This window comes from Bidens hawaiensis, unplaced genomic scaffold (assembly GCF_021521415.1).
Source record: "Bidens hawaiensis isolate Kalapana, Puna unplaced genomic scaffold, B.hawaiensis_p1.1 tig00032782_1, whole genome shotgun sequence".
Classification (NCBI taxonomy): Eukaryota; Viridiplantae; Streptophyta; class Magnoliopsida; order Asterales; family Asteraceae; genus Bidens; species Bidens hawaiensis.
In genome coordinates, this window is record NW_027495599.1 from 69,107 (window position 1) to 94,380 (window position 25,274).

Consider the following 25,274-nt stretch of genomic DNA (forward strand, 5'->3'; position numbering starts at 1 on the left):
TGGTGGTGTGCTGGTTTGAGTGCATCTAAGTCTTACCATCTCAAAGTTTTTATATTATGGTAATCCTCCCTAAGCATCGAAATTCGGTTTCACCGTTTTTTAAATTATTAGATATATAAAATTTGCTAAAGATGACTATCAAAACAAGTTGGACCTACGGATACATCCCAAATCAGATATGCAAACCATCTCTTCTTTTATTATTATTATATTATTTTCAAAAGTTCTGAGAGCTTGTTAACACAACGGTAATAATATCATTTCCTGCTTAACGTAGAAGAAAAACAAATTTCAAGGGACATTTTTCTTTAAAACTTTTTTATTTTTATTTTTTCAAATTCAGTCGCCCCAGTCACTTTCAGTTTTTAGGCAAATTCAGGTTTTAGATCTCCCACACCTTCAGAGAAGACCGAGGCTACAATAACATCTAAAGAAATTTCACCGAGCTACGAGTTATAGAATCGAAAAGGGGCAGGCCCGAAATGATAACCCGACGTGACCATGACAAGAGGGCAATGATCCGAAAGCATTCTTGGGAACACTTTAAGAGATGCGTCCGGCCACAGATTCATTACGGCCTCGTTGACAAGGAACCTATCGAGTTTGCGTAGCTTATTACCATCATCTGAGATATACGTAAACCTTCTCTCCCCCATAGAATACTCTTCAAGGCCCACACAACTAATGAAATTATTAAACGTCAACACACTGTTTGGATCAAAAACCGAGTTAAACCGTTCATCAGGGTGCCTAACATCATTAAAATCTCCAAGAAAAATCCAAAGGCCGTCGAACTCACCCATAAGATTAACCAGAAGACTCCATAAGTTTTCTTGTCAAAACTAATAATTATAATTGAGTTTTGAGTATTTTAGTAAGTATATTTTCTTACCAGCTTTTTAACTAAAAAAATGCATGGTTAAAGAGGTGGGACACGAGTTCTAAACATTACATGAACAACTTTTAGGGAAAAAATGGTTTGTTGACATTTTATTTTTATTTATTTTTCTTTATAAGTTTATTTAATTACTACAAAACTTATCTATATTGTTATTAACTTTCTATAATATAATAATATGTATTTTGATTTTTAAAGGGTGGTGTGTAAAAGGACAAGTTTTTTCTTGTGTACCGAAAGTTAATTATACTTTGGGCCTCTAGACGGTTGGTTGGTTCGGTTCTCTTTAACCCGGCCTATTTTTACACGATCTATTTTGTGCCTCCGTAGCAAAATTTTCTGGATCCACCTCTGATTCCAGCCCCTATCTTTTAGTTTTCAACGACACCAGATTATGATAGGAGAATAGGCGAGTAGGTGGAGTTCGCTAGTTATATCCTTGAACTGAACGAGTTTTATCTATCCGCATTGTTATGTCTTCAAGCGAGTGTTTACGGGCGTTAGCCTTAGGTAAGGGTGTTTTTCAGATCGAAAGACTAATGTATTCGATGTGATAAATTTAGCCAATAAGTTATTTGGAGAATTCGTTGGTTGTCAAAAAAAAGTTTATATAGCTTAACACGCCTCTAATAATGCTCAGTTTTACTTTTTTATATTTTGATTTTTATTATGTAATATTAGTTTTTATCCCCCGTATTACGGGGGTTGTTTTATATTATTTATTTCTGATATTTATTTATTTTTTGAACTTTTATTCTTTTTATTGCATGAAAGTTAATAATATACTTATGGTTTGATGATAAATTGTTTCACAAATAAATGAGATATAACCCGGTTTAAAAGCTATATGGGTTTGATGAGACCCAAACCCATTTATTTTTTTACTATAAAATTGGTTTTTTAATTATAAATAATATATATTTAAATAAATCAGATATTAATTTTTAGCATATCCCTACTTTATAGGATTTTTATATCAAATATTTGGTGAGATTAGTTTTTAATTTAATAAGATTTTATAACTCATTTAAGAAATATCTGGATTAGATAAGACTCATACCCGTGAATTCGGGCCAAATGCATGAGAAGCCTCCATTTAAAAATCAAGCAAATCTGGTGACTCCAAAAAATGGGGAAGCGACCAGATCGCGACACGTAGGATTTTTATGTTTTCGTTTATATATGTTATAGATAGATATAGATGTTCCATTTTACATTTTACATTTTAGTATGATATTTTAATTTTATTAATGCTTAATTTTAGTTTGTTTATAACGTTTGGATTTTAGTTTGTAATTTCTTTTTGAGCCTCTTGTTCTTCGTTTTCGTTACTTTTTTATATTGGCCTTTCGAAAAAGAACTTTGTTGATGAAGAATGACGATTTGATTTAAATTTTGTTAAACTGTAGAGCTCGATTTCAAATATATTATATTTTAATTGTGTATTTTAAATAATGTTTCATATACTTTTTTTGGTTATATGATATTTTGTTTGATTAATTTTTTTATATGACCCTATTCGATTTGATTCGATCGGGATGACCGAATGGAACCCTGAAGAATAATTTATACTTCTTCCAAAGCATACGACTTTTTAGATTATATACAGATATGACCCGACTTGAACAGTCAAACCAAACCGAGCTTTTATATATCGATAGTCAAGTGAGTACTGACCCAAAAAAAAAATTCGACCCCTGTGAAAAAATTTTGTAAATCCATCACTGAGCATTGTCGTCATTTAAAAAATAAATAATAATCCATTCATGTAATAATACATTCATGTACATTGGTTGATTTGGAAACGTGAAAATTTATAGTCACTGAAGGCTGTCCTAGATCGACAATTCGACATCCCTTGACTGGACTAAGCGAACGTAGAAGCATTGTTTGAGAAATATAAAAGATTTTGTGAAGGTTACAAACCAAGGGAAAAGTTAAAATATAAAAGAGAATTCTGCAATTTGCCTCCCTGGGTTATATCGTTGCTGGATGGAATAACCACTGAAAAGATTTTGCGAAGGTTGCGCCACTATGTTTCTTCGGCGGGTATTTCTGACTCCTGCCGTCAGTTGACCCGGCGTTGACTATTAATGGTGAAGGGTAATTTCGTCATTGCACTCTTTTTTCTCCACTGGTCCATTAAAACCCCCGAATTAGGGCAATTTTCATCATAAATTGAATTCACGACCAACGTTCGATCATTGAACCCCATTTTTTTCCGATCGTACTTCACATCTTCAGACATCGCAATGCCGAGCTCGTATTCTATTAGGCCGGACAATGAGTATTGTGACCTGGAAGACCTATATGGTAACGTTTTACTGTTTGCTTAAAGTTTTTTTTTCCTTGTATGTTGTTAACGGGTTGATGTAGGTTCCCGGACGGATCTTACACGGGATATCGCTATCTACGTAGGTGCGGAATCCCTGCGTAGGTAGTTACGAGCGTAGAATACGTAAAACAATCACACGCGATACAAACGAACACGTTATATATTATAACTTGAAACACGTCTATTACAGACTCTCGACACGTTCACTGAACTACTGAATTACACGTGAATAACCTAAAAACTATCTTTTTTAACCGTAAACCCGTAGGCTATATAAATACACGACAACTTCGCCTCAGGCGAAGTTGTTAGTAACTTCGCTCGTTGAACAAGTTCGCCTAGGCGAACTTGTCGACAACTTTGCTTGTTCAACAAGTTCGCCTAAGCGAACTTGTTGACAACTTCGCTTACATACATAAACATAAACTTAAACATAATTACATTACAGACTCGATTACAAACGCTAGACTATGAACTACTGACATTTATGTACCAACAGACTCCCCTTTGGCAGTAGCTTCATGTCTTGATCTTCAAAGCTTGTGGCTTGTAATCTCTCGTCTTCTCTCTTCATAACTTCAAGCATGCACTCCCTGTCTAACACATACAGAAACCAACTTCTGGTACTTCTTAGCTTCCTCTTTCCAAGCAGGAATGTAGAAAATCTTCTTAGCATGTAGTACCTGCAAGTCAGCTTGAGACAGATTGACTAAGTGCATAGGATCATACACTCTAATGATCTCTTGCTCATCTTCATCCTCCATGACCGCTTCAGCAGTTTCACAATCCACGTACCACCACTTCAAGTCTTTCAAGACGTTCTTGGGCATCACCTTCATCGGCACTTCTTTTAAATGACGGACTGGTTTATACTTCATAACCATCCATGGTTTGCCGTCTGCCCTCATCCCTCTATCTTTGTCTTCTACTAATTTCCCTTTCTGAGGCTTCAGAAGTTCAAACTTTTTATCTTTAATGGCCTCCTTCCAAACAATTTTCCCAATTACTCTCGCCATGTTATCATTACTTCTGTTTATCAGCCCCAGTCTTGCTAAGTCTTTCACCTCACACTCCGGTAAGGTATTCAGGGATCTTAACATCTTCTTGAAGTACTGAATGCCGTCGTAACGTTTGATCACAAATAGTTTCAACTCTTCATCGTACAACCAGCATATGATTCCCTTCTTTGATTCTGCATATCCCTTTATATTATACGACTTTTTGAACATCGTCGGTACTGCTGGCTTCTTCGTCTTTACAAACCACTGAGCGCAGCCTTCCTTCCAGTTTGGCTGATCTTCCCACTCAGTGTTGTCAACCACAGCATCTTCACATATAGTCGACTGTTCAACCACAGGGATCTCATGCTCTACATTTTCTTCAACAATCTCTCCTTCTTCTATCACATTCTCAACCACAATTTCTGCACCAATCTTTTCAATCTCATCGATTGGCAGAACATCATCTTCATTTATCAACTCATCATCCTCTAACATATCGTCTATCTCTTTCAGCGCATCAATCATATCATCAACAATCTCAACATCTTCAACCACATCCACATCATCACCAACAGCAACCACATCATCACCAGCTGCAGACTCCCCCTCAGCTGTGGAAGCCCCAAGAGCTATAGTAGTTCTTGGCAACTCACCACCTGCATCTTTCGATGCATTGGGATCATCGTCTCGGTCTTCTCTTCTTTTGGTCCTCAGCTCATCTCCTCTACAGCTCATCTCCCCCTGAGATGCCAAGAACACCTTCAAGGCATCTATAACTTTCCCGTGCTCAACCAGGAGGGATGCCTGCAGTTGATTTGCTTCCACTAGGCTTTGAATAGTCATGGACTGCTCAGCTACAATCCGCTCTAGTGAAGCTATTCGTTCCGAGTCTGAAGTGGGCGTGACCGCAGGTGGTACCGTACCCGATAACCCTGCAGTAGTGGTGACCGTAGACTCGACAAATCGTGCTACTACCACCGATGGAGTAAGCGTTTGAGGTGGTAGAGACACAATTGCTGGAGTCGACGTCTGGACGGCCGTGATCGATGGAATGTCAGCCGATGATGTAGCCACTACGGGAACAACCGTAGCGCTTGTACTCGATACCTGCACAGAGGTAGGAACAATGGACATACCAGATAGGGCAGGTGGAGCAAAACGTACCAACCGTGAAGTCTCTCCAGCTCCTACACCCATACCTGTCCTTTCCCTTCGTGAACGCTTTCTCACCAGCTGTACAGCTTCTTCTTCATCATCTTCCTCGTCGTCGTCGTCAACAGTTCTCTTTTGTTTACCAACCGTTCTCTCATGCGTTACCATCATCCTTCTAGCCTCTTCCATCACATCATCAAAATCAGCTTGTGGACCCGAGACTTGAATATTCTCTTGTGGATCAACTCGGTCCATATCAAACAATCCTTGCCCGCCGAACATGGCGTCAAGGTCAATCTCTGCAGCTGACACAGCAGCAGATACAGCAGGCGCAGCTGATACAGCCTGGGTTGCTGCTGCCTGTTGTGGTCTTGGGTCTCTGAACTCGTCCCCTGCCGCAGGCACATACTCCGGGTTTATAAGGTACCCAAAGAGCGGAGTATGCCTGGGACGCAGCTCAGGCTTGCTTCGTGCGCTGGAAGTGCGACATTGTGCAAAGATACGTTTTGTCACACTTTCCACGTATCGAATAGGGCGTCGTTGAGGCAGCGTCGGAGCCACATGATTGAAAATCATTTGTAGGAATCGTGGATACATTGTAAACCGCTCACGCGCCACAGCCCTTCGTTGCCTATCGATCTCGTAAAAGATCATCTGGCTGAAAGAATATCTTTTATTATAAGTCAACGCAGTCATAGCAGACTGCATTGTCGCACCCATACCATCAGTGCCTGCCTTCCGTCCTGACATACATACGATCATGACGTGCATAAGGAAGCACCACTGATCTAAAAGGAATCCCTTCCTCCGTTGAGTGTCCCCTAAGGGACCAGAATACCCCATCCTGAGGAACGCCCCATCACGGAATGGCGCAACAAACTCCGTTGGGTCATCCCTCGTCTCTTCACCAAACCGCAACGCCACCCGTATTTGTTTAGAAGAAAACTGAACAACTTGACCGTTTACGGTGCACGAGGTCTAGGAGTGCGGAATCCTCCTAGACTCGTTTATTGGTGTAAAGATGAAGAACACAAACACGTACACGAACAAATACACGAACAAATACAAGAACGGGATAATCAAATCTGCAGATTCTTATATAATAATCAAAACACGTTACATACCGTAACCAAACAGAAAACACGACTGACCCGAGGTGAGCTCTACCTCGGGTCGTCTCACACGACTCTCCTTGTCTCTTACTCTCTCTAAACAAACAAACTGCTCAAAACACACACTAATTTCTGGATTCTTCACCTAAACAAGACAAACGTATATATATATATAAACTTCAGTAGGCGTCAGTAGGCGAAGTTGTTTATAACTTCGCCTATGGCGAAGTTGTGATAACTTCGCCTAAGGTGAAGTTGTCCTAACTTCGCCGTTGGCGAAGTTGTTCTAACTTCACCTATGGCGTCTCCGCTGGTCTGAATTGCATAGCGACGGTCACAAAATGCACCAACAGTCTCCCCTTTGACCGTTGCTCTCAATTCTAACAAACACGAAAGATCATCTGTTACAAAACATGCACCAACAGACTCCCTCTTAACTGATGATCTTCTGTTTGCTCTTCAACCAGCCGTGTCTGAAACTGTCTTGTAGCTTCACAAATCTACCAATCACCCAGCGTCTTCCATATCAGATCTCCCCTTCAGTGTAAGCTTCTCCGACTATAACGATTGAGGTCTTTGAAATGCATGCATCCTCGTGCCAATAGATCATCTCAACCAATCACGTGAGTCCATCTGACTTCACCAACACGTGAAGTTGGGCTTCCTCCACAACTTCACCAACTCGTCGGCATACGATAAGGTTTAATCTTCAACTACTCAACATCAAGTGATTAATTTCATCACAAAACCACCTTGACAGAATCTAACACATGACCATTAATTAATCCGAAGCATCTTCAATCACCAGGGATAACGATCAAGAACATAAACACTTTAGTTCCCGATTAAATCCAACTTGTTCCAGAATTTTCACTCTAATAAATAAGCATCACGTTTCAGGATCCAATTATCGAACGCCTTAAAAATAACATAAATAATATGCTCTGACCGCAATCCAGTAATGACAAAAACCTTCAGTTCAATTTGACTTTCTTCAGTTGGTCAACCTCGAACAACAACAATTTCATTGCCCACAAACACCCAAATATGTGTCAATATCCAGTTTCAATCAATATCCCATTCTCAAACTCAACTCCATATCCAGAGTTGACACGTATTTGTTCACACGTAAAACCAAGAGATAACAAGTTTCACTCGTTGACGGAACAACGTCTTCGGTCTCACAATAATCGTGTACACCTGGCCATACAGACGAAAATTCCAAAAATTTTTTTTTTTTTTTTTTTTTACTTCGCCGAGAAGTCAACTTCGCCTAAAGTCAACTTCGCCTGTTCATAACTTCGCCTGGCTATAACTTCGCCTGTCCATAACTTCGCCAGACCTTATATCTTCGCTGAAACCCTACGAACAGTGACGGCAACTTCGCCTGATGAACAATAACTTCGCCTGCGGCGCTGTTCGGCCAGAAACGCACAGAAACGTGCCAGAAACACCAAAACGCAGATCTCAAACCATAGCATAAGAGCTGATACCAATTGTAGGTTCCCGGACGGATCTTACACGGGATATCGCTATCTACGTAGGTGCGGAATCCCTGCGTAGGTAGTTACGAGCGTAGAATACGTAAAACAATCACACGCGATACAAACGAACACGTTATATATTATAACTTGAAACACGTCTATTACAGACTCTCGACACGTTCACTGAACTACTGAATTACACGTGAATAACCTAAAAACTATCTTTTTTAACCGTAAACCCGTAGGCTATATAAATACATGACAACTTCGCCTCAGGCGAAGTTGTCAGTAACTTCGCTCGTTGAACAAGTTCGCCTAGGCGAACTTGTCGACAACTTCGCTTGTTCAACAAGTTCGCCTAAGCGAACTTGTTGACAACTTCGCTTACATACATAAACATAAACTTAAACATAATTACATTACAGACTCGATTACAAACGCTAGACTATGAACTACTGACATTTATATACCAACAGTTGAACGATTGTTATAGGTGAAAACTATTCACATGCGTTCACCATAAAACTTTTCCATTGAGGGTATTTCGCTACCGAGGGGCAGCGAAGATACGAAAGGGGGAAGATAACTTACGTCGATGAAGTTCAAGTTTCTGAATTTTGTAAAAATTTGTTGGTTGGAATACTTTGTAAGTCACAGTATGGTTGCGGTACATCTTGTTGTTTTCATTACAAACATCCACGTGTTAGTTTAGATTTGGGTTTAAAGCCATTGATTGAATATTATCATTTTCAAGATGTTTGTTCTGGATTTGTACCTTGTTTTGAAAGTGTTCATGAAGTGAGTGGTGAAAGTGTCCATGAAGTGAGTGGTGAAAATAGTTCTAGTGAGGGTGTAGGTAGTGAGAAAAGGAAGATGATGACAGTTATGATAGTGATCGATCAGATGAAAGTGATCCCGAGTATACGGCTACCTTTCAAACACCCTTGGAGGATGTAGAAGTTGACATGAGGTTGTATAAGCTATTGTAGATTTTGATGTGGATGAGGTAGTAGGTGATCATATTAGTGATGATAATGGTTTAAATCCTTGCATGGTACCTATGAGAGCTCTGATGATGAGGGCTTGAGTGTCTTCAATAGTATGCTAAGAAAGTTCAAGGGGAAGGAAAGGAATAATGATGATGAGTGTCCATTTTTTGTTGGCCAGTTAATACAATCAAAGGAAACATTGAATGAGATGGTTATGAGTTATGCTCTTCATGGTAAAAGAGATTTGTATATCAAGAAGAATGATCCTTTAAGGTATAGGGTGATTTTTTTGGGGACCAATCCGAAGTTGGTTGCTGGTGACCGCGCTAACCACAAACAGATCAAAAACACCAATTCTAAGACCTAACCGCATAACCCTTAACCGAACGACACATAATCAATCAATCAAAGTAATAAAGAGAATCACATGCAAAATTATATAAAAACAATAACTAACACATCAAAGATCAAAATAGATAAAACTTTTCAATAGTAATACGTCATGTGATCAATTAAAACCAAATAAACCATCCAACAACGTCAAATAATCATCTCAACCTAGGTAGTGCAAATAGTTTAGCTACTCATACTCAGAAACAAAACAAAATAATATGGTTCAATAGGTGAGTTCATAATAAATAATTAATAATATAGACAATGGCTGAAACAACTCTTACACCTTGGAATGCTCTGATCGCAAGAGATATGAGTGTTGCTTTGTTTTTTTGCTTTTCTTGGCCGTGACTAATTCTCACCACAAAACCAAATGCTAAATGCTTTCTTGTCTCCTTAAACAAAACAACCAGCCAACAACCTTTTTCTTGTTCCCTCCTAGCCAGCCAAAATAACTTAGCAAACCTATTTTTTTTGTTCTATAAGTTGTTGCAGTATGCTCCTCTCTTCCAAGGCTTAGGGTTTTTTTATTTTTTTTGTTTGTTATTTTATAAGATGTATGAAAGGCTTCACACAAATGGGCTTTTGGGTCGGGCTTTAACTTGATTCTTCAAACATTGATCATAAAGGCCTTTTAAGTCTTCAAAAACCCGATCATTTTCTCTTTTAAAACTCGTAACTACACAAAATAATAAACTTTGTAAGATCAAGTTAAAACGAGTTAAAAACATTATTTATTATATAAAAAAAATAAAAGGATGATAAAATGGTATGGAAAAATAAGTGTGTTTTACAACATGTTGGTGCATGTTTTGTAACAGATGATCTTTTGTGTTTGTTAGAATTGAGAGCAACGGTCAAAGGGGAGACTGTTGGTGCATTTTGTGACCGTCGCTATGCAATTCTGATCAGCGGAACGCCACAGGCGAAGTTAGCACAACTTCGCCTTAGGCGAAGTTAGAACAACTTCGCCAACGGCGAAGTTAGGACAACTTCACCTTAGGCGAAGTTATCACAACTTCGCCATAGGCGAAGTTATGAACAACTTCGCCTACTGAAGCCCAGGCCCGAGAATGTTTTATATATATACGTGTGTCTTGTTTAGTTTTAGTTATCCAGTAATTCAGAGAGTTGTGTGTTACAGTTTGAGTGTCGAGAGAGAACAAACAGAGAGAGAGTGTCGTTAGGGACGACCCGAGGTAGAGCTCACCTCGGGTCGGACGTGTTTCTGTTTATGTTACGGTATGTAACGTGTTTGTTTAATTATTATTATAAAGAATCTGCAGATTTGTTTATCCCGTTCTTGTATTTGTTCGTGTATTTGTTCGTGTACGTGTTTGTGTTCTTCATCTTGTACACCATTAACGAGTCTAGGAGGATTCCGCACTCCTAGACCTCGTGCGGATCTCGTATCGATCGGCGACGCCCCCGGGGGGACCTACACAACACATCAAACATCCCACACTTAACTTTTTCGTCCCTAAAAAAAAAAATCTACACGAGATCATAACCAAGTGAAAACAACAAACTCCCAAATTATTTAACATTACTAAAGCACAAGAAACAGCTCGACATATTGACCGTAATTTCCGATATTGTTGTCCACTTAAACCCAACCACCAGCCAATCAAGCCCCCAATTGCATTAAGTGTTTTAAGTCCAAAATTCAAGGTTACACCTATCTCATCTCAGACAAAGAGAGCTAGAAAAACTAGAGTCGAAGCAAACTAGTTCGACAAATAACCATAAGCCAAGGACTCGTTGATGATACTAATTAGATGCACTCGGTGAAATTTTGATGGATGAATGGTCCTGTGAAGGTCGTACGAGCTATTCCTAAGTATTATTGGACTTTGTCCTATAAATTCCAAATTTGATATTTCTTGACTAAGAACCTTCGAGCCCCAATAGTGTATCCTCAGAGTCATTATCCCCTTGGTAACACGTAAACTCTAAGTCCCGTCTAGTATGTGCATCTTTGGCCTCTTTTACTAACATTGAGAATGCTTCTTTGGCATTTTACAATACATAACTTTCTCACAATCATTTGCTTTTTGGAACAACTTTTCATAGTACACATAAATTTCATAACATACTTTTTCTTTCTCTTTTTTTTTCTTTTTTTTTTATATCACCCTAAAGTATATAACTATTTCTAAGCTCGTAAAAAGATGGACATATGGTGGTGTGCTGGTTTTAGTGCATCTAAGTCTTACCATCTCAAAGTTTTTAGATTATGGTAATCCTCCCTAAGCATCGAAATTCGGTTTCACCGTTTTTCAAATTATTATATATATATATATATATATATATATAGCTAAAGAGGACTATCAAAGCTAGTTGGGCCTACCGAAACATCCCAAATCAGATATGCAAACCATATCTTCTTTTATTGTTATATAATATATTTCAAAAGTTCTGAGAGTTCGTTAGCACAATGGTAATAATATCATTTCCCTCTTAAAGTAGAACAAAAACAATTTTCAAGGGACATTTTTCTTTAAATTTTTTTTTTGTTTAATTTTCATATTCAGTCGCCCCAGCCACTTTCAGTTTTCGGGTAAATGGCTATTCCGTATGTCTACAGGTAGATAACAGGACCAAACATATACAAGTATATGTCCCTCGAACTTAAGTAGCCGACATAATTTTCAGCGAAAGAACAAAACAAATTTTTTTATTTTTTTATTTATTTTTTTTATTTTTTTATATTTTTTTTTCCTACAACTAGGTAAAATAAATTCTCATCCCCACACTTAGAACGAAATCGTCCTCGATGAGAACAAGGAAAAGAAATAAAATTAAAAAAAATAAAACTTAAAGCAAAAGTAAAACAGAGAACGGATTACTCCCTGGTATATATGCGGAATCTTCATCAGCTGTGAATCATTCGAATGACCCTATAGCATTTCATTCGCGACCGCAACCTCGGGAGAACCAGTTCAAAACGTCATCAGAACTACCATGCGCATAATAATACCTGTAATAACTCAAACTCGATCGCATGTAGCGGCGTACAAAACAAAAAACAAAACATAAGAAATAAACATATTTTTGTGTTTTTGTATTTTTTATTTTTTTTGTATTTTTTTTTACTACTTTTTTGTAATTTAAAATTTTTTTAATTTTTTATTATTTTTTTATTTTATTAACTAACAAAATTAAAGTAAATAAAACAGATAATAAAGAAAATCATAATACACACTCTAAAATTCGGGCAGTCTCCCGAGTGATGCATCCAACACGTCTATGCCTGGGTGAATGAGTTAAGGTAGAACACCTCGATTGTCTGATCAGCTATCGGTTCGCCTATGTAATGCTTCAACCTGTGACCGTTCACCTTAAACTTCCCGCTTTCGTCTTCAATCTCAATTGTGCAATACGGGAATATCTCGGTAATGGTGAACGTGCCTGACCATCGGGAATTCAGCTTTCCCGGAAATAATCATAATCGGGAATTATATAGCAAAACCCTATCCCCACACTTGAACTGTTTATCACCTCTCAACTTCCTATCATGCAGCTCTTTGGTCTTCAGCTTATAATTGTACGAGTGTGCATATGCATGATCGCGAAGTTGCTCTAACTCATGTATCTAATGGAAACGGTTCTCACCCACGGATGAAGATCGAGGTTAACTGTTTGAAGCGCCCATGAAGCATGGTCCTCCAACTCAACAGGTAGATGGTAGGCTTTCCCATAAATCATCCGAAATGGTGTGGAACAAGTCGGAGTTTTGTACGTTGTACGGAAAGCCCACAAAGCATCATCTAATTTGTCAGACCAATCCTTTCGGTTTAGCTCAACAGTCTTCTCAAGAATGTGTTTAATGCCCCGGTTACTCACATCTACCTGTCCACTAGTCCGTGGGTGGTAGGCAGTCGCGAGCCGATGGGTGACCCCATAGTGTTGCAATGCCTTCTCCATCTGCACGTTGCAGAAGTGAGTACCTCGATCGCTGATCAAGGCTTTCGGCACACCAAATATTTTTCAGAAATCTCACTACGACTTGGGCGTCGTTAGTGGGCAAGGCTCTGGCCTCGACCCAAGTGGAGACGTAATCAACTGCCACAAGTATGTACTTGTTCCCTCTAGACGACGGGAACGGGCCCATAAAATCGATACCCCAAATGTCAAAAACCTCGCAAACCTGAATGGCATTTAGGAGCATCTCATTTCGGGATGAGATGTTACCGACACGAAGAAATCAGTCACAACTTTTTACGATCGCATGAGCATCTTTGAAAATCCAAGGCTAATAGTATCATGTATCGAAAACCTTCTTAGCGGTAAGAACTGCACCATGGTGACCTACTGTCGGTCCCTCATGACAGTGGCTCAAAATCCGCCACCCCACTTCGACATCCACACATCTCCTCACCAGCTGATCAGCACCTATACGAAAAAGAAACGAGTCGTCCCAGATGTAGAACTTTACATCAGCAAAGAAATTATTCTTTTGCTGGTGAGACATCCTCCTAGGGAGGGAACCATCGAAGAGGAAGTTCGCTATATCGGCGAACCACGGGTAGCCGTCATCTTGGGCTTTGACAAACATAAGATTCTCTATCGGGAAATGGTCATTGATGATGACCCCAACATCTCCAATCTCGGCTCTCTCAAGACGTGACAAGTGATCGGCTTCTACATTCTCGGACCTCTTTTAATCAGGGATTTCGATATCAAACTTTTTAAGCAGCAGAATCCATCGGATGAGACGAGGTTTAGCATCCTGCTTGCTAAAAAGATAACGGATGGCAGCATGATCCGTGTAGACGACTGTTTTGGACAGAACAAGATATGACCTAAACTTATCAAATTCAAACACCACAGCTAACAACGCTTTCTCGGTGGTGGTGTAATTCTCCTGAGCACTATTTAGGGTTCGACTAGCATAGTAGATCGGGTGAAAGTGCTTCTCCTTCCGCTGTCCAAGCACTGCTCCAACGACATAGTCGCTCGCGTCGCACATCAATTCGAATGGCATAGACCAGTCGGGAGCAATCATGATCGGGGCATTAACGAGTTTGTCTTTTAGAAGATCAAACACCTCAATACACTGTTCAAAGAAGACAAATGGAGCGTCTTTCTCTAGTAGCTTGGTCATCGGTCTCGCAATTTTCGAGAAATCTTTAATGAAACGACGATAGAAACCTGCATGACCTAAGAAGATATGGATGGATCTCACAGAAGTGGGCGGGGGAAGATTAGAAATGGTTTCAATTTTAGCTCGATCGACCTCGATCCTTGCACTCGAGATCCTATATCCTAGAACAATGCCCTCGCGTACCATGAAGTGACACTTCTCCTAGTTGAGGACTAGGTTGGTATCGAAGTAACGAGCCATCATCCTATCAAGGTTGGAGAGACAATGATCGAAAGAATTCCCGAAGACAGAAAAATCGTCCATGAAGACCTCCATGGAATCCACGATCATGTCGTGAAAGATCGCCACCATACATCGCTGGAAAGTAGCTGGAGCGTTACAGAGTCCAAAGGGCATACGTTTATAGGCAAACGTGCCATAGGGGCAGGTGAATGTGGTTTTCTCCTAATCATCGGGAGAGATCGGGATTTGGAAATACCTGGAGAAACCATCCAGAAAACAGTAGTACTGCTGACCCGCCAAACGCTCAAGCATCTGATCAATGAAGGGTAGAGGAAATTGATCTTTCCTAGTGGCATCATTCAGTCTGCGATAGTCGATGCAGACTCTCCAACTGGTCATGGTCCTAGTGGGAATAAGCTCGTTCCATTCATTGGTGACGACAGTCATGCCACCCTTCTTCGGAACCACTTGGACCGGACTCACCTAGGCGCTATCAGAGATGGGAAAAATGATTTCTGCATCAAGGAGTTAGATGATTTCTTTCTTAACGACCTCTAGCATTTTCGGATTAAGCCTCCGTTGAGGCTGAACGACAGATTTAAAATTATCCTTCATGAGGATTTTAGGAGTGCAGAACGAAGGATTAATCCCTTTGATGTCGATACTCTTCCATGCTATCGCCTCCTTGTACGCTTTCAGCACCTTCAACAACTTCACCTTCTCGGCCTCCGTCAAGGCAGACACGATGATGACGGGTAGCTTCCTCTCTTCGTCCAGAAATGCATACTCCAAATGATCGGGTAGATCCTTAAGTTCTAATGAGAGAGCGACGGAAGGTAGGTCTCTCGGATCGTCTCGCACGATCTCAACAGATGACTCTGAATCTAGGGGTGGTAACACGGTGTCATCCATCAATGGTGGAGCGGTCATGGCAACCATCTCAACCTCTGAAATCTCCCTATTGAGAATCTGTGGGTCCAAGGTAGGTCATCCACATATGTCAGTGAAAAACTCCCGCACATGCGATACGATGGTGTCAACGAAATGCAGGGAGTCGTCCGCCGACTTGGGGTGCTTGAGTGGCAGTCTTACGTCAAAGGTGACGTTATCATCCCCAACTCTCAGAATCAGTTTGCCCTCACGGACGTCGATCAAATTTTGTGCGGTTGCAAGGAATGGTCGGCCTAAAATGAGATAGGTACTATCATCCTCATTCATGAAAAAGTCCACCGGGAAGATGAACTTGTCGATACGAACAAGCATGTTCTCGACCACCCCTCGCGGGTATTTCACAAAACGATCAGCAAGTTGGATACTCATTCAGGTTGGCCTCGGTTCACCAAGACCCAACTTACTGAACACAGAATACGGCATGAGATTGATGCTGGCCCCAAGATCGGCCAACGCATGTCGAACCGTATCATCGCCTAAGACGCAGGGAATTGTAAAACTCCCAGGATCGGCCATCTTTTCAGGCAACTTGCTTTGCAACACTACAGAGCACCGAGCACTCAACGGAATAGACGAGACCTCAGCAAGCTTCTCCTTATTGGAAAGAATGTCCTTGAGGAATTTTTCATATTTGAGCATTTGAGTAAGCGCCTCACGGAAAGGAATGTTCAGGTGAAGCTACTTGAGAAGTTCGAGGAACTTGGAGTTTTGCTCATCGTCTCTATCCGCTCGGAGTCTCCCAAGATAAGGCAATTTGGGTTTGTAGACTCTGAGAGGTGGGTTAGATGATGATGAAGGTTTATCGGTCGGCTTCATACTCGCTGGAATAGTCTGCTGGTGGGCCTTGGTCGGAGGAGGCTCCATCTGGATCTCCTCGTTCACCTGCTCCTCTTCATCAACCGCAGGTGTGACAACTCTCAAAGGACCAACCTCTTTTTCTTTTCTAGCACCGCTCCTAGTAGTCACCGCTTAGGCGAACCCTCTCGGATTTTTCTCAGTATTAGTATTACTTGGTAGTGAACCTGGTGCTCTCTCGGATAACTAGTTGGCAATCTCTCCGACGTGACGCTTAAGATTAGCTGGAGACGTGGCTTGGTTCTTCAGCATAGCATCGTGTTCTGCAAATTTCGCCTCATTTGTCACTCGGATTCTCTCATCTCGCTTCAGCAGCTCAGCCATCATCTCCTCCAGTGAGGCTTTCTGCTCCTCTCTCCCCACTTGTTCCGAACTCTCTTGACCTGAACTCCCCTGCCCAAATAGATTCTCTCGACACTGGTTTTGTTATTGGGCTTGGTAGCCACTGGCTTGTCCCCCTTGATGGTTATTCTGATTTCTCCTGCCAATGTTCCCGCCGAAGGCGGGGTTTTAATATCTCAAGGAGTTGTTGACGAAGTCAACCTCCTCCTGATTGCTACCCGGGTTAACAGGACAATCAATGGTTTCGTGACCCCCTCGGCAAACCTCACACTTCGAGACGCTCTTAACGGTAAGATCTCTAACGAGTTTGTTTAAAACATCAATCTGCGCCTGCATTCTAGTGCTCAAATCGACCTGAAGTACTCCTCTAGATGACATGGAAGAATTTCTGCCCCCGTGCCCATCGTAGCTCACTGCTAGATCATCAAAAAGGACGACGCACTCATCGGGATCTTTGTTCTTAAGGAGGTTCCCGTTAGCAGTTTGGTTCAACATCTCTCTCACGTGTTGAGTGGCTCCATTGTAGAATTTCTCTACGAGCATCCACTTATCTAAACCATGGTGAGGATAACTAAGAAGGAGGTCCTTGAATCTTTCTCAAACTTCCCCGAAAGACTCGTCGGGCCTCATGCGGAAGGAACAAATCTCCTCACGGAGTCGAGAGGATTTAGATGGCGGAAAGAATTTGGTCATAAATTTCTCTTGAAGGCCCGCCCAAGTGGTGATGGATCCAGCAAGTAGTGACTTCATCCATTTATAGGCTTTGCCAGCGTGTGAGAAGGGGAAAAGACGGAGATAGATGGCTTCATTGTTCATGTTTCCGAAATTGAAAGTTTCGCAGATTTGAACAAACATGTCGATGTGGTTTGAAGGATCTTCACTCTCTAGCCCTTCGAAATGGAGTGCGGTCTTGATGAGTTGCATGACGTGGGCAGGAATGGACCAGTTGCCAGCGGCGGCACCGTTCGGTAAGGTAATGCTTGAATGAGGGTTCGGAGTCGGCCTACCATAGTCAGCTACTACTCTCCTAGGTGGTTGGTCACCCATGTTTCTATCCCTAGAAGATGCGGAAGAAACAAAAGAAGAAGAAGAATCAAAACCTGTCGGTGAAACAGAACGCTCTCTCTCGGGCTGGACTTTCTCGGTATCGTCAGACATTTCAATTTTCGGCGGTCCTTGTGAGCGGGTATGACGCATACGACTCTAAAGTAAAACTAAAATTAACTAAGCTAAAATTAAACGAAAAACAAATAAAAGCAAATAAGCAAGTAAAAAAGAAAACTAGTAAGTCCCCAAACTCGGGTCGTTCTCTAATCGCCTCAAACCGTGTCCCCGGCAATGGCGCCAAAAACTTGATGTGCGAAAATATATATAATTAAAACGCGAATCGCAACTAAGCTTTAAAAACCAAACAATATATCCTAGTTCACACAAACGGCAAGTGTACCGGTCGCGTATAGCAAAGAAAAGGAAAGTCTGGATATCGAACTCGAAGACACGTGAGAAAGGCTTAGATTATACCCTAATCCAATTCCTACCTTAATATTTAATTGATTTTATATTAATTACTTTAAACTAATTAACTTAACTAACTTAACTTAACTTAACAAAAATAACAAGAAAACTTAACAGGACTTACGGAGCTTTTAACGATTATGGAGAAACGACTACCTAGGCAAGAATCCTATTGACAGTTCAACGGTTAATGGAATTAACTAATCACACGACACCGGGATCTTAAAATATCAACTAAGGCTCATTAAAGTTAGCTAGATCACCTCTCGGTCTCACCAAATAACCCTCACAAATCTAAGAAGATTGAATAAATGCACCGGGAAAAAGATTACTAAGGTACCCTAATTACGCATCTCCTCTCGGACTCAACGAAACAAAACCCGCTTAAAATTGGTACTAGCAGTTATAGGGATAAAGGGGTAAGAATATCTAACTCGGTCTAAGACACATATTTGCACGCAAAACTAAACCGGACAAGACCAAAACTTGCCCTCGCGCAATTCTAACCTAACAGAATAAAGACGTGAGACAAACCGACTCCCTATTACCTCTCGGTCGCAAGGAAGGTGAACAAACTGAATTTTAATAATTAATTGCACTCAAGATTCTTATGGCCGCGCTAACCTCAAACAGATCAAAAACACCAAGTCTAAGACCTAACCGAATAACCCTTAACCGAACGACACACAATCAATCAATCAATCAAAGTAATAAGGAGAATCACATGCAAAAGTTATATAAAAACAATAACTAACACATCAAAGATCAAAATAGATAAAACTTTTCAATAGTAATACGTCATGTGATCAATTATAACCAAATAAACCATCAAAAAACGTCAATAATCATCTCAACCAAGGTAGTGCAAATAGTTTAGCTACTCATACTCATAAACAAAACAAAATAATCTGGTTCAATAGGTGAGTTCATAATAAAAAAATTAATAATATAGACCTTGGCTGAAACAACTCTTACACCTTGGAATGCTCCGATCGCAAGAGATATGAGTGTTGCTTTGTTTTTTTTTGTTTTTTTTTTTTTTTTTTGCTTTTCTTGGCCGTGACTAATTCTCACCACAAAACCAAATGCTAAATGATTTCTTCTCCTTAAACAAAACAACCAACCAACAACCTTTTTCTTGTTCCCTCCTAGCCAACCAAAATAACTTAGCAAACCTCTTTTTTTTTGTTCTATAAGTTGCTGCCGTATGCTCCTCTCTTCCAAGGCTTAGGGTTTTTTTCATTTTTTTTGTTTGTTATTATATAATATGTATGAAAGGCTTCACATAAATGGGCTTTTGGGTCGGGCTTTAACGTGATTCTTCAAACATTGATCATAAAGGCCTTTTAAGTCTTCAAAAACCCGATCATTTTCTCTTTTAAAACTCGTCACCTACACAAAATAATAAACTTTGTAAGATCAAGTTAAAACGAGTTAAAAACATTATTTATTATATAAAAAATGAAAAGATGATAAAATGGTACGGAAAAATAAGTGTGTTTTACAACACATCAAACTTCTTGGGTTGGATGGTTGTTTTATGAAAGGGAAATACCCCGGACAGATTTTGACTGCTGTCGGGACGGATGGTAACAATTGCTTGTATCCTGTTGCCTTTGCAATAGTGGAAGCCGAATGCACAGACTCATGAAAATGGTTCTTAAATCTCCTTGGAGATGATCTTGACTTGCCTCATGATGCCAATTTCACTTCCATAAGTGACCCACAAAAGGTATGTACACTTAGCATATATTTGTAATAAGCAAATTATGTTGATTTGACTGTTATAGGGACTTATTCAAGAAGTTGAGAGTGTTTTCCATAGGGCTGAGCATCGGTTTTGTTGTAGACACATCCATGAGAACTTGAGGCAAACTTGGAGGGGAGATTTATATAAAGGCTTGTTTTATAGGGCAGCATCGACCACTTATGTCCCATACTTCAATATGGCAATGGAGGAGATTAAGAAAACAAATCTTGATATGTTTCTCTGGCTTAGTGACATCCCGGCAGCAAGATTGTCAAGATCACATTTTTCAGGCAGGGCAAAAAGTGATATGTTGCTGAACAACCTTTGTGAATCATTCAACAAGCAACTTGTTGGAGCAAGAGACAAGCCGATCATTACATGTTTGGAGTATATTAGAGAGTATATGACTATGAGGATTGTGAATGTGAAGAAGATGCAAGCCACTGCAAGGGGCCCATTAATACCGCAAGCAACAAAAGCATGGGATGAAATCCAAACAGAAGCAAGCAAATTGACGGTTATGATGGTTGATGAAGTGACTTACCAGGTATCATTATTTGCCTGATTATGATATTACAACCAAACATTTGTTAATATGCAATTATGTTCATAGGTTAAAAGTCTGAGAAGCCAATGTGTGGTGAATGTGGAGGATAGAACTTGCACATGCAGGAGATGGGACTTGACAAGTATGCCATGCAAACATGCGGTGGCAGCCCTTTATGACATGATAGAAAACAACATGCATGTCGGTACGTTCATTGGAGAAGTTGGTTGATGAAGCTTACTGGTTAGACACTTAGAAGAAGGTGTATAACCATCAAATCAGGCCCATACCAGGCCCTGCTATGTGGACACCCTCAAAATGCCCAACAATATTAACTCCACCTAAACATCATACTCAGATTGGCAGACCGAAGAAGAGCAGGAAGAAGGAACTAGGTGAGAAGAAGAAATTGGCAACTAGCAAGAAGAGTAAGATGAAGATTGACCTAAGCCAAATTATAGGAATCATCATCGATTAACAGACTAGAACACTAATTCGTGAGTAATTAAACACTTACACAGCACAAGAATCGACGACCCGGGTTTGCATCGGTCCTGGATATCCGGTAACATGTCGCGGCACTACATGGGCATCTCACACAAAGGTCATCCGCACGAGAAGGCTTGGAAGGTGACCCCGAGGAGTATTGACTTGACTTGGATTGAGACATCAGTCAATCGGTCGCCGGAAGATGGAATAATACGGGGAAGAGGGGAATCGGTCACCTGAGATGGAATAACACAGGGAAAGAGGGGGAAACAGGGTAAATGTTATGTTATAAAAGGATAGAAGGGTAACATGGTAATTTCGCTTAATTATAACGAGTCAACGACGGGTCAACTGACGGCAGGAGTCAGAAAAACCCGCCTTCAGTGGTTATTCCATCTCCCGACGATATAACCCAGGGAGGCAAATTGCAGAATTCTCAATATAAAATGGTGACAAAAATAAGAAATGTGTGAATGATTTGTGACAAGAAAAAAATCCTAAAAAAATAGAAAGATATAACACAATATCAAGAAAAAAAACACAATTCATGACGAAAATAAACAAAAAACACTATAATCTTTTTTCTAACGTCGTCTTCTTGTTTTTTAAACAAGAAATACAGTGGAAACATTTTTGTGCTTTTACTATTTTTTGTTTTTTATTAAGTTTTGAGCTATGATTTTTATATTAATTTTTTAAGAGTTTTTTTTTCTTTATAATCTACTATTTGTAGAATAACCTGACGATGCAAATAAAATACAAAAGATATTAACAATTATTGTTTATACACTAAAGAATATTTTGCTCTAATACCCCACCTCCCAAATCAAAATGGTGGTGGACCTATACAAAACTATCCCATGGAGTACTTATGCTATGCACGCCAAAGACTGTGTGAAAGTGTGCCAATTAAAGATTGATTGGAACAAATTTTGTGTACCACTTCCCTAAAGCAACTAGTTCCCAAATAAAATTGTAATGTAGATCAATGTGTTTAGCCTGTTTATGTGACACCGGATTATGAGACATATAAATAGAGCACTCTTATTGTCACATAAAAGTGTTGGTTGATCAAGTGGCAAAGCATGTAATTCACGCAACAGATAAGTGTTCCATTAAATTTCTGCAGCAATGTTAACCTTTACTTTAACTTTATGGTTTAGCAAATAACCGTTCAAACCAAGATAACCTAGATAGGAAATCTCGCAAATATGTGACTTTGTATAAGTTGTTCAACCCACTTAAGTTAATTAGCCAATTCAATATCAAATTATTCCTAATGAAAAGAAATCGTGAAACGATAAAGTGAATGAAAGTTAAACTAAACAAAATTGTTTAATTACTCGAGCAGACAATCGAACCCAAAACGGCTTTAATAACAACAAAAAATCAAATGATTACTCACATAAGCCCTACACTCGGTGGTGATCTTATATTTGATTTAGCTTTATATCTTAATGGCAAATGCTTAAGTGGTTGATTTTGATCTTGGAAACATAAAAAGAGATTGCAGAGAGAAAGTCTTCAAAATTAGGATTATTCCCTTTGAATAGGCAGCTGAAAAAAAAAAACAACGAACCTGACCACTTCAAAACCCGGCATAGCCTAAATCATTATAGTGTAGCACTTCACCCTTTTTATTTTTCTTCACGGGGTGTAGCACTCTTGTATTCCCAAAATCTTCTGATCAAACAAGTGAGTTGGCGTAGAACTACGCCATCCTCGACGTAGGCTACGCCTTAGGCCCATTTTTCCGTAGGCCATCTAGGCCTTCATCATAATAGCTTCACAATTCTCGATTAAGCTCTCATTACCTACAGTCCTTTCGCAACACTACAACAATGGTTTAACGGATACATCCTAATACTCATCCACGAATGTTCATTAAGGTCCAAAGTCATACCCGACTCACAAAACAAAAGAAATCATGTTTACGACCTAGAAACTAACAATATTACACGTTTTATACATATTTGTTCAACCAGGGCTAACATGGTCAAAACGGATTATAAAATGAACGTTCTAAAAAAAGCCTCTAGATTTTTATGCTCAACACATTGCTTAAGTTTTTATTTTGGATAAAAGTTGAGGATATAGCATATCTCAAACATAGGATTAATCCTCTCAACCGCAACTTTTATTTTTCTTTTTTTTTCCTTCATAAAGGACATGAATTGTTATCCTACTCGAAAGTCCAAATTTATATTACCAAACAAAAATAGTTAGGAAGCCCAGCTTTTCAACAAATCTAAATGCAAGTTCATCCATAGCTATAATCCCGGAAATAGCATTTTTACACGGGTGTTTGTTGAAAAAATCACTCCACCATTAACACCACTTATTTTTTGGAAAGAATAATGCACTTCGTCTTTGGCCTGTTACAACTACATGGGTATTCAAGCGTTGTAATATTAGCATCATGTTTGTGGATTGTCAATTAGAACCATATCCAAGATAATAAAGTAAACCTATAAATAACACTTGTATTTCTCCCTTTTAAAATTTGCCATGTTTGTACATGGGATCACGGGATTTATTCCTAAATCAATATAGTTATTGTCAACTTTTAGAACGGCAATTGTAGAATAGCGTATGTGACTCACCGCAATGATGTAGCCCCAACCAACTCTGGCCAGTATGTTGTCTTAACCGAGCCCACGTGGTTGCGTTCCTTGGGAAAACTCCATTGAGGCGCATTTTTGTGCTTAACAGGGATCGAGCCCCTGTAAAACCAAAAATAAATCGTGCAGAATTGTTAAAAGGAGCTGTTCATATTTACAGAATTACATAACTAACATAATATGACCTGAAACCGTTCATATATATGGGCCGATATGCCTGCCAAACACACAGAGCAATTTTTTCGTAAAACCTCATCTACTAACTAATAATCTAATAACAACCCAGTAACTTTTTCAAGCATGCTTGAATGGATAAAACCGTGCCCTCCAGCTCAAAAGATGCGAACAAGTTTGTCGTAAATCTCATCTAATAATTCAATCAATCAATCATGCCCAGTAAAATCCCACCGAAAGCAAAGCTATAAGTAGGGTCTGGGAAGGGTGGGATGTAGGCACACCGTACCTCTATCCAAAGGAATAAAGAGGTGGCTTCCAGAGAGACCCTCGGCTCTAAGTACATGTGTATGAAGCAAAATAAAAGCTAATAATAAATGAAATAAAGGAAATCAAAGTTTAACCGTTATATAAAAACTACTACTAATTATAATAATATTAATAATAAGATCACAGTTTAGCAGCTATATAAAAGCTAATAATAATTATAATAATAATAATAATATATGTAAGAGAAATACCATTATGGTATGTGACCTAAATAAGTTAAGTCTAAGCCCGAAGGTATTCAATTCTCTCTAAAAATCCTTAACTTTAATTCTACTTCTCCACGAATTCCTATCCTCAACCATGTCCTCGGAGAGGTTTAGGTCTATCAAATCATGCCTAATCCTCTCATCCCAAGTCAATTTCGGTCGTCATCTACCCCTCATCCCCTCTATAGTAATGTTTTCTACGGATCTAACAGGATTCGTCGTCTGTCTTCTCTTTACATGTCCAAACCATCTCAATCTCCACTCTCTTATCTTGTCTGCTATGTTCGCCACCCCTAATCTCTCGCGAAACACAACGTTTCTTATTCGGTCTAGCCTTGTGTGCCCACACATCCAACGTAGCATTCTCATTTCTGCTACCTCCAACTTCCGCACTTGTGCCTTCTTGATGGCCCAACATTCTGTTCCATATAGCATTGCAGGTCTAACTGCCACCCTATAGAATTTTCCCTTTAGTTTAGTCGGGAAACTCTTGTCGCACAATATACCTGTGGCTGCTTTCCATCTACACCATCCTACCTGAACTCGGTGGGTCACATCACTGTCTAATTCCCCATCGCCCTGTACAAATGATCCTAAATACTTGAACTTCGTTACCTGCGGGACCACCTGCCCTTCAATTGTGATCTGTGCGTCTTCATTGTCGTTACCTGCGGGACCATCTAATAATTGATAATCTAATAAGAACCCAGAACTTTTTCAAGCATACTTGAATGTCAAAATTTAACTTTTAAGGAAACTTTGTAAGTACTAAAATAGTTTTTAGAAACAAATTATTCTTAA

At 39.6% G+C, this 25,274-nt stretch overlaps 3 protein-coding genes across 3 annotated transcripts; 1 reads left to right on the top strand and 2 right to left on the bottom strand.

Moving 5' to 3' along the window:
* Window positions 1–446: 446 nt before the first annotated feature.
* On the bottom strand, window positions 447–803 carry LOC143584056 (uncharacterized). The gene has a single exon (XM_077066211.1). The coding sequence runs from the start codon at window positions 801–803 to the stop codon at window positions 447–449; it is 357 nt and encodes a 118-aa protein (XP_076922326.1).
* Window positions 804–13,628: 12,825 nt separating this feature from the next.
* On the bottom strand, window positions 13,629–16,283 carry LOC143584058 (uncharacterized). Its single transcript, XM_077066212.1, has 4 exons — window positions 16,049–16,283; window positions 15,786–15,877; window positions 15,246–15,662; window positions 13,629–14,024 (listed from the first exon to the last, which is right to left on the bottom strand). The coding sequence occupies exons 1-4, from the start codon at window positions 16,281–16,283 to the stop codon at window positions 13,629–13,631; spliced, it is 1,140 nt and encodes a 379-aa protein (XP_076922327.1).
* Window positions 16,284–20,302: 4,019 nt separating this feature from the next.
* On the top strand, window positions 20,303–20,884 carry LOC143584059 (uncharacterized). Its single transcript, XM_077066213.1, has 2 exons — window positions 20,303–20,653; window positions 20,720–20,884. Exons 1-2 carry the CDS (start codon window positions 20,303–20,305, stop codon window positions 20,882–20,884), a joined length of 516 nt encoding a protein of 171 aa, XP_076922328.1.
* Window positions 20,885–25,274: the final 4,390 nt, after the last annotated feature.

Coding starts and splice junctions, on each gene's coding strand:
- LOC143584059 (XM_077066213.1), top strand. CDS start 20,303: ATGGCAATGGAGGAGATTAAGAAAACAAATCTTGATATGTTTCTCTGG. Junction 20,654..20,719: donor TTGATGAAGTGACTTACCAG/GTATCATTATTT, acceptor TTATGTTCATAG/GTTAAAAGTCTGAGAAGCCA.
- LOC143584056 (XM_077066211.1), bottom strand. CDS start 803: ATGGGTGAGTTCGACGGCCTTTGGATTTTTCTTGGAGATTTTAATGAT.
- LOC143584058 (XM_077066212.1), bottom strand. CDS start 16,283: ATGCTCAAATATGAAAAATTCCTCAAGGACATTCTTTCCAATAAGGAG. Junction 15,878..16,048: donor CATGCCGTATTCTGTGTTCA/GTAAGTTGGGTC, acceptor ATCTCATTTTAG/GCCGACCATTCCTTGCAACC. Junction 15,663..15,785: donor ATGATAACGTCACCTTTGAC/GTAAGACTGCCA, acceptor TTGGACCCACAG/ATTCTCAATAGGGAGATTTC.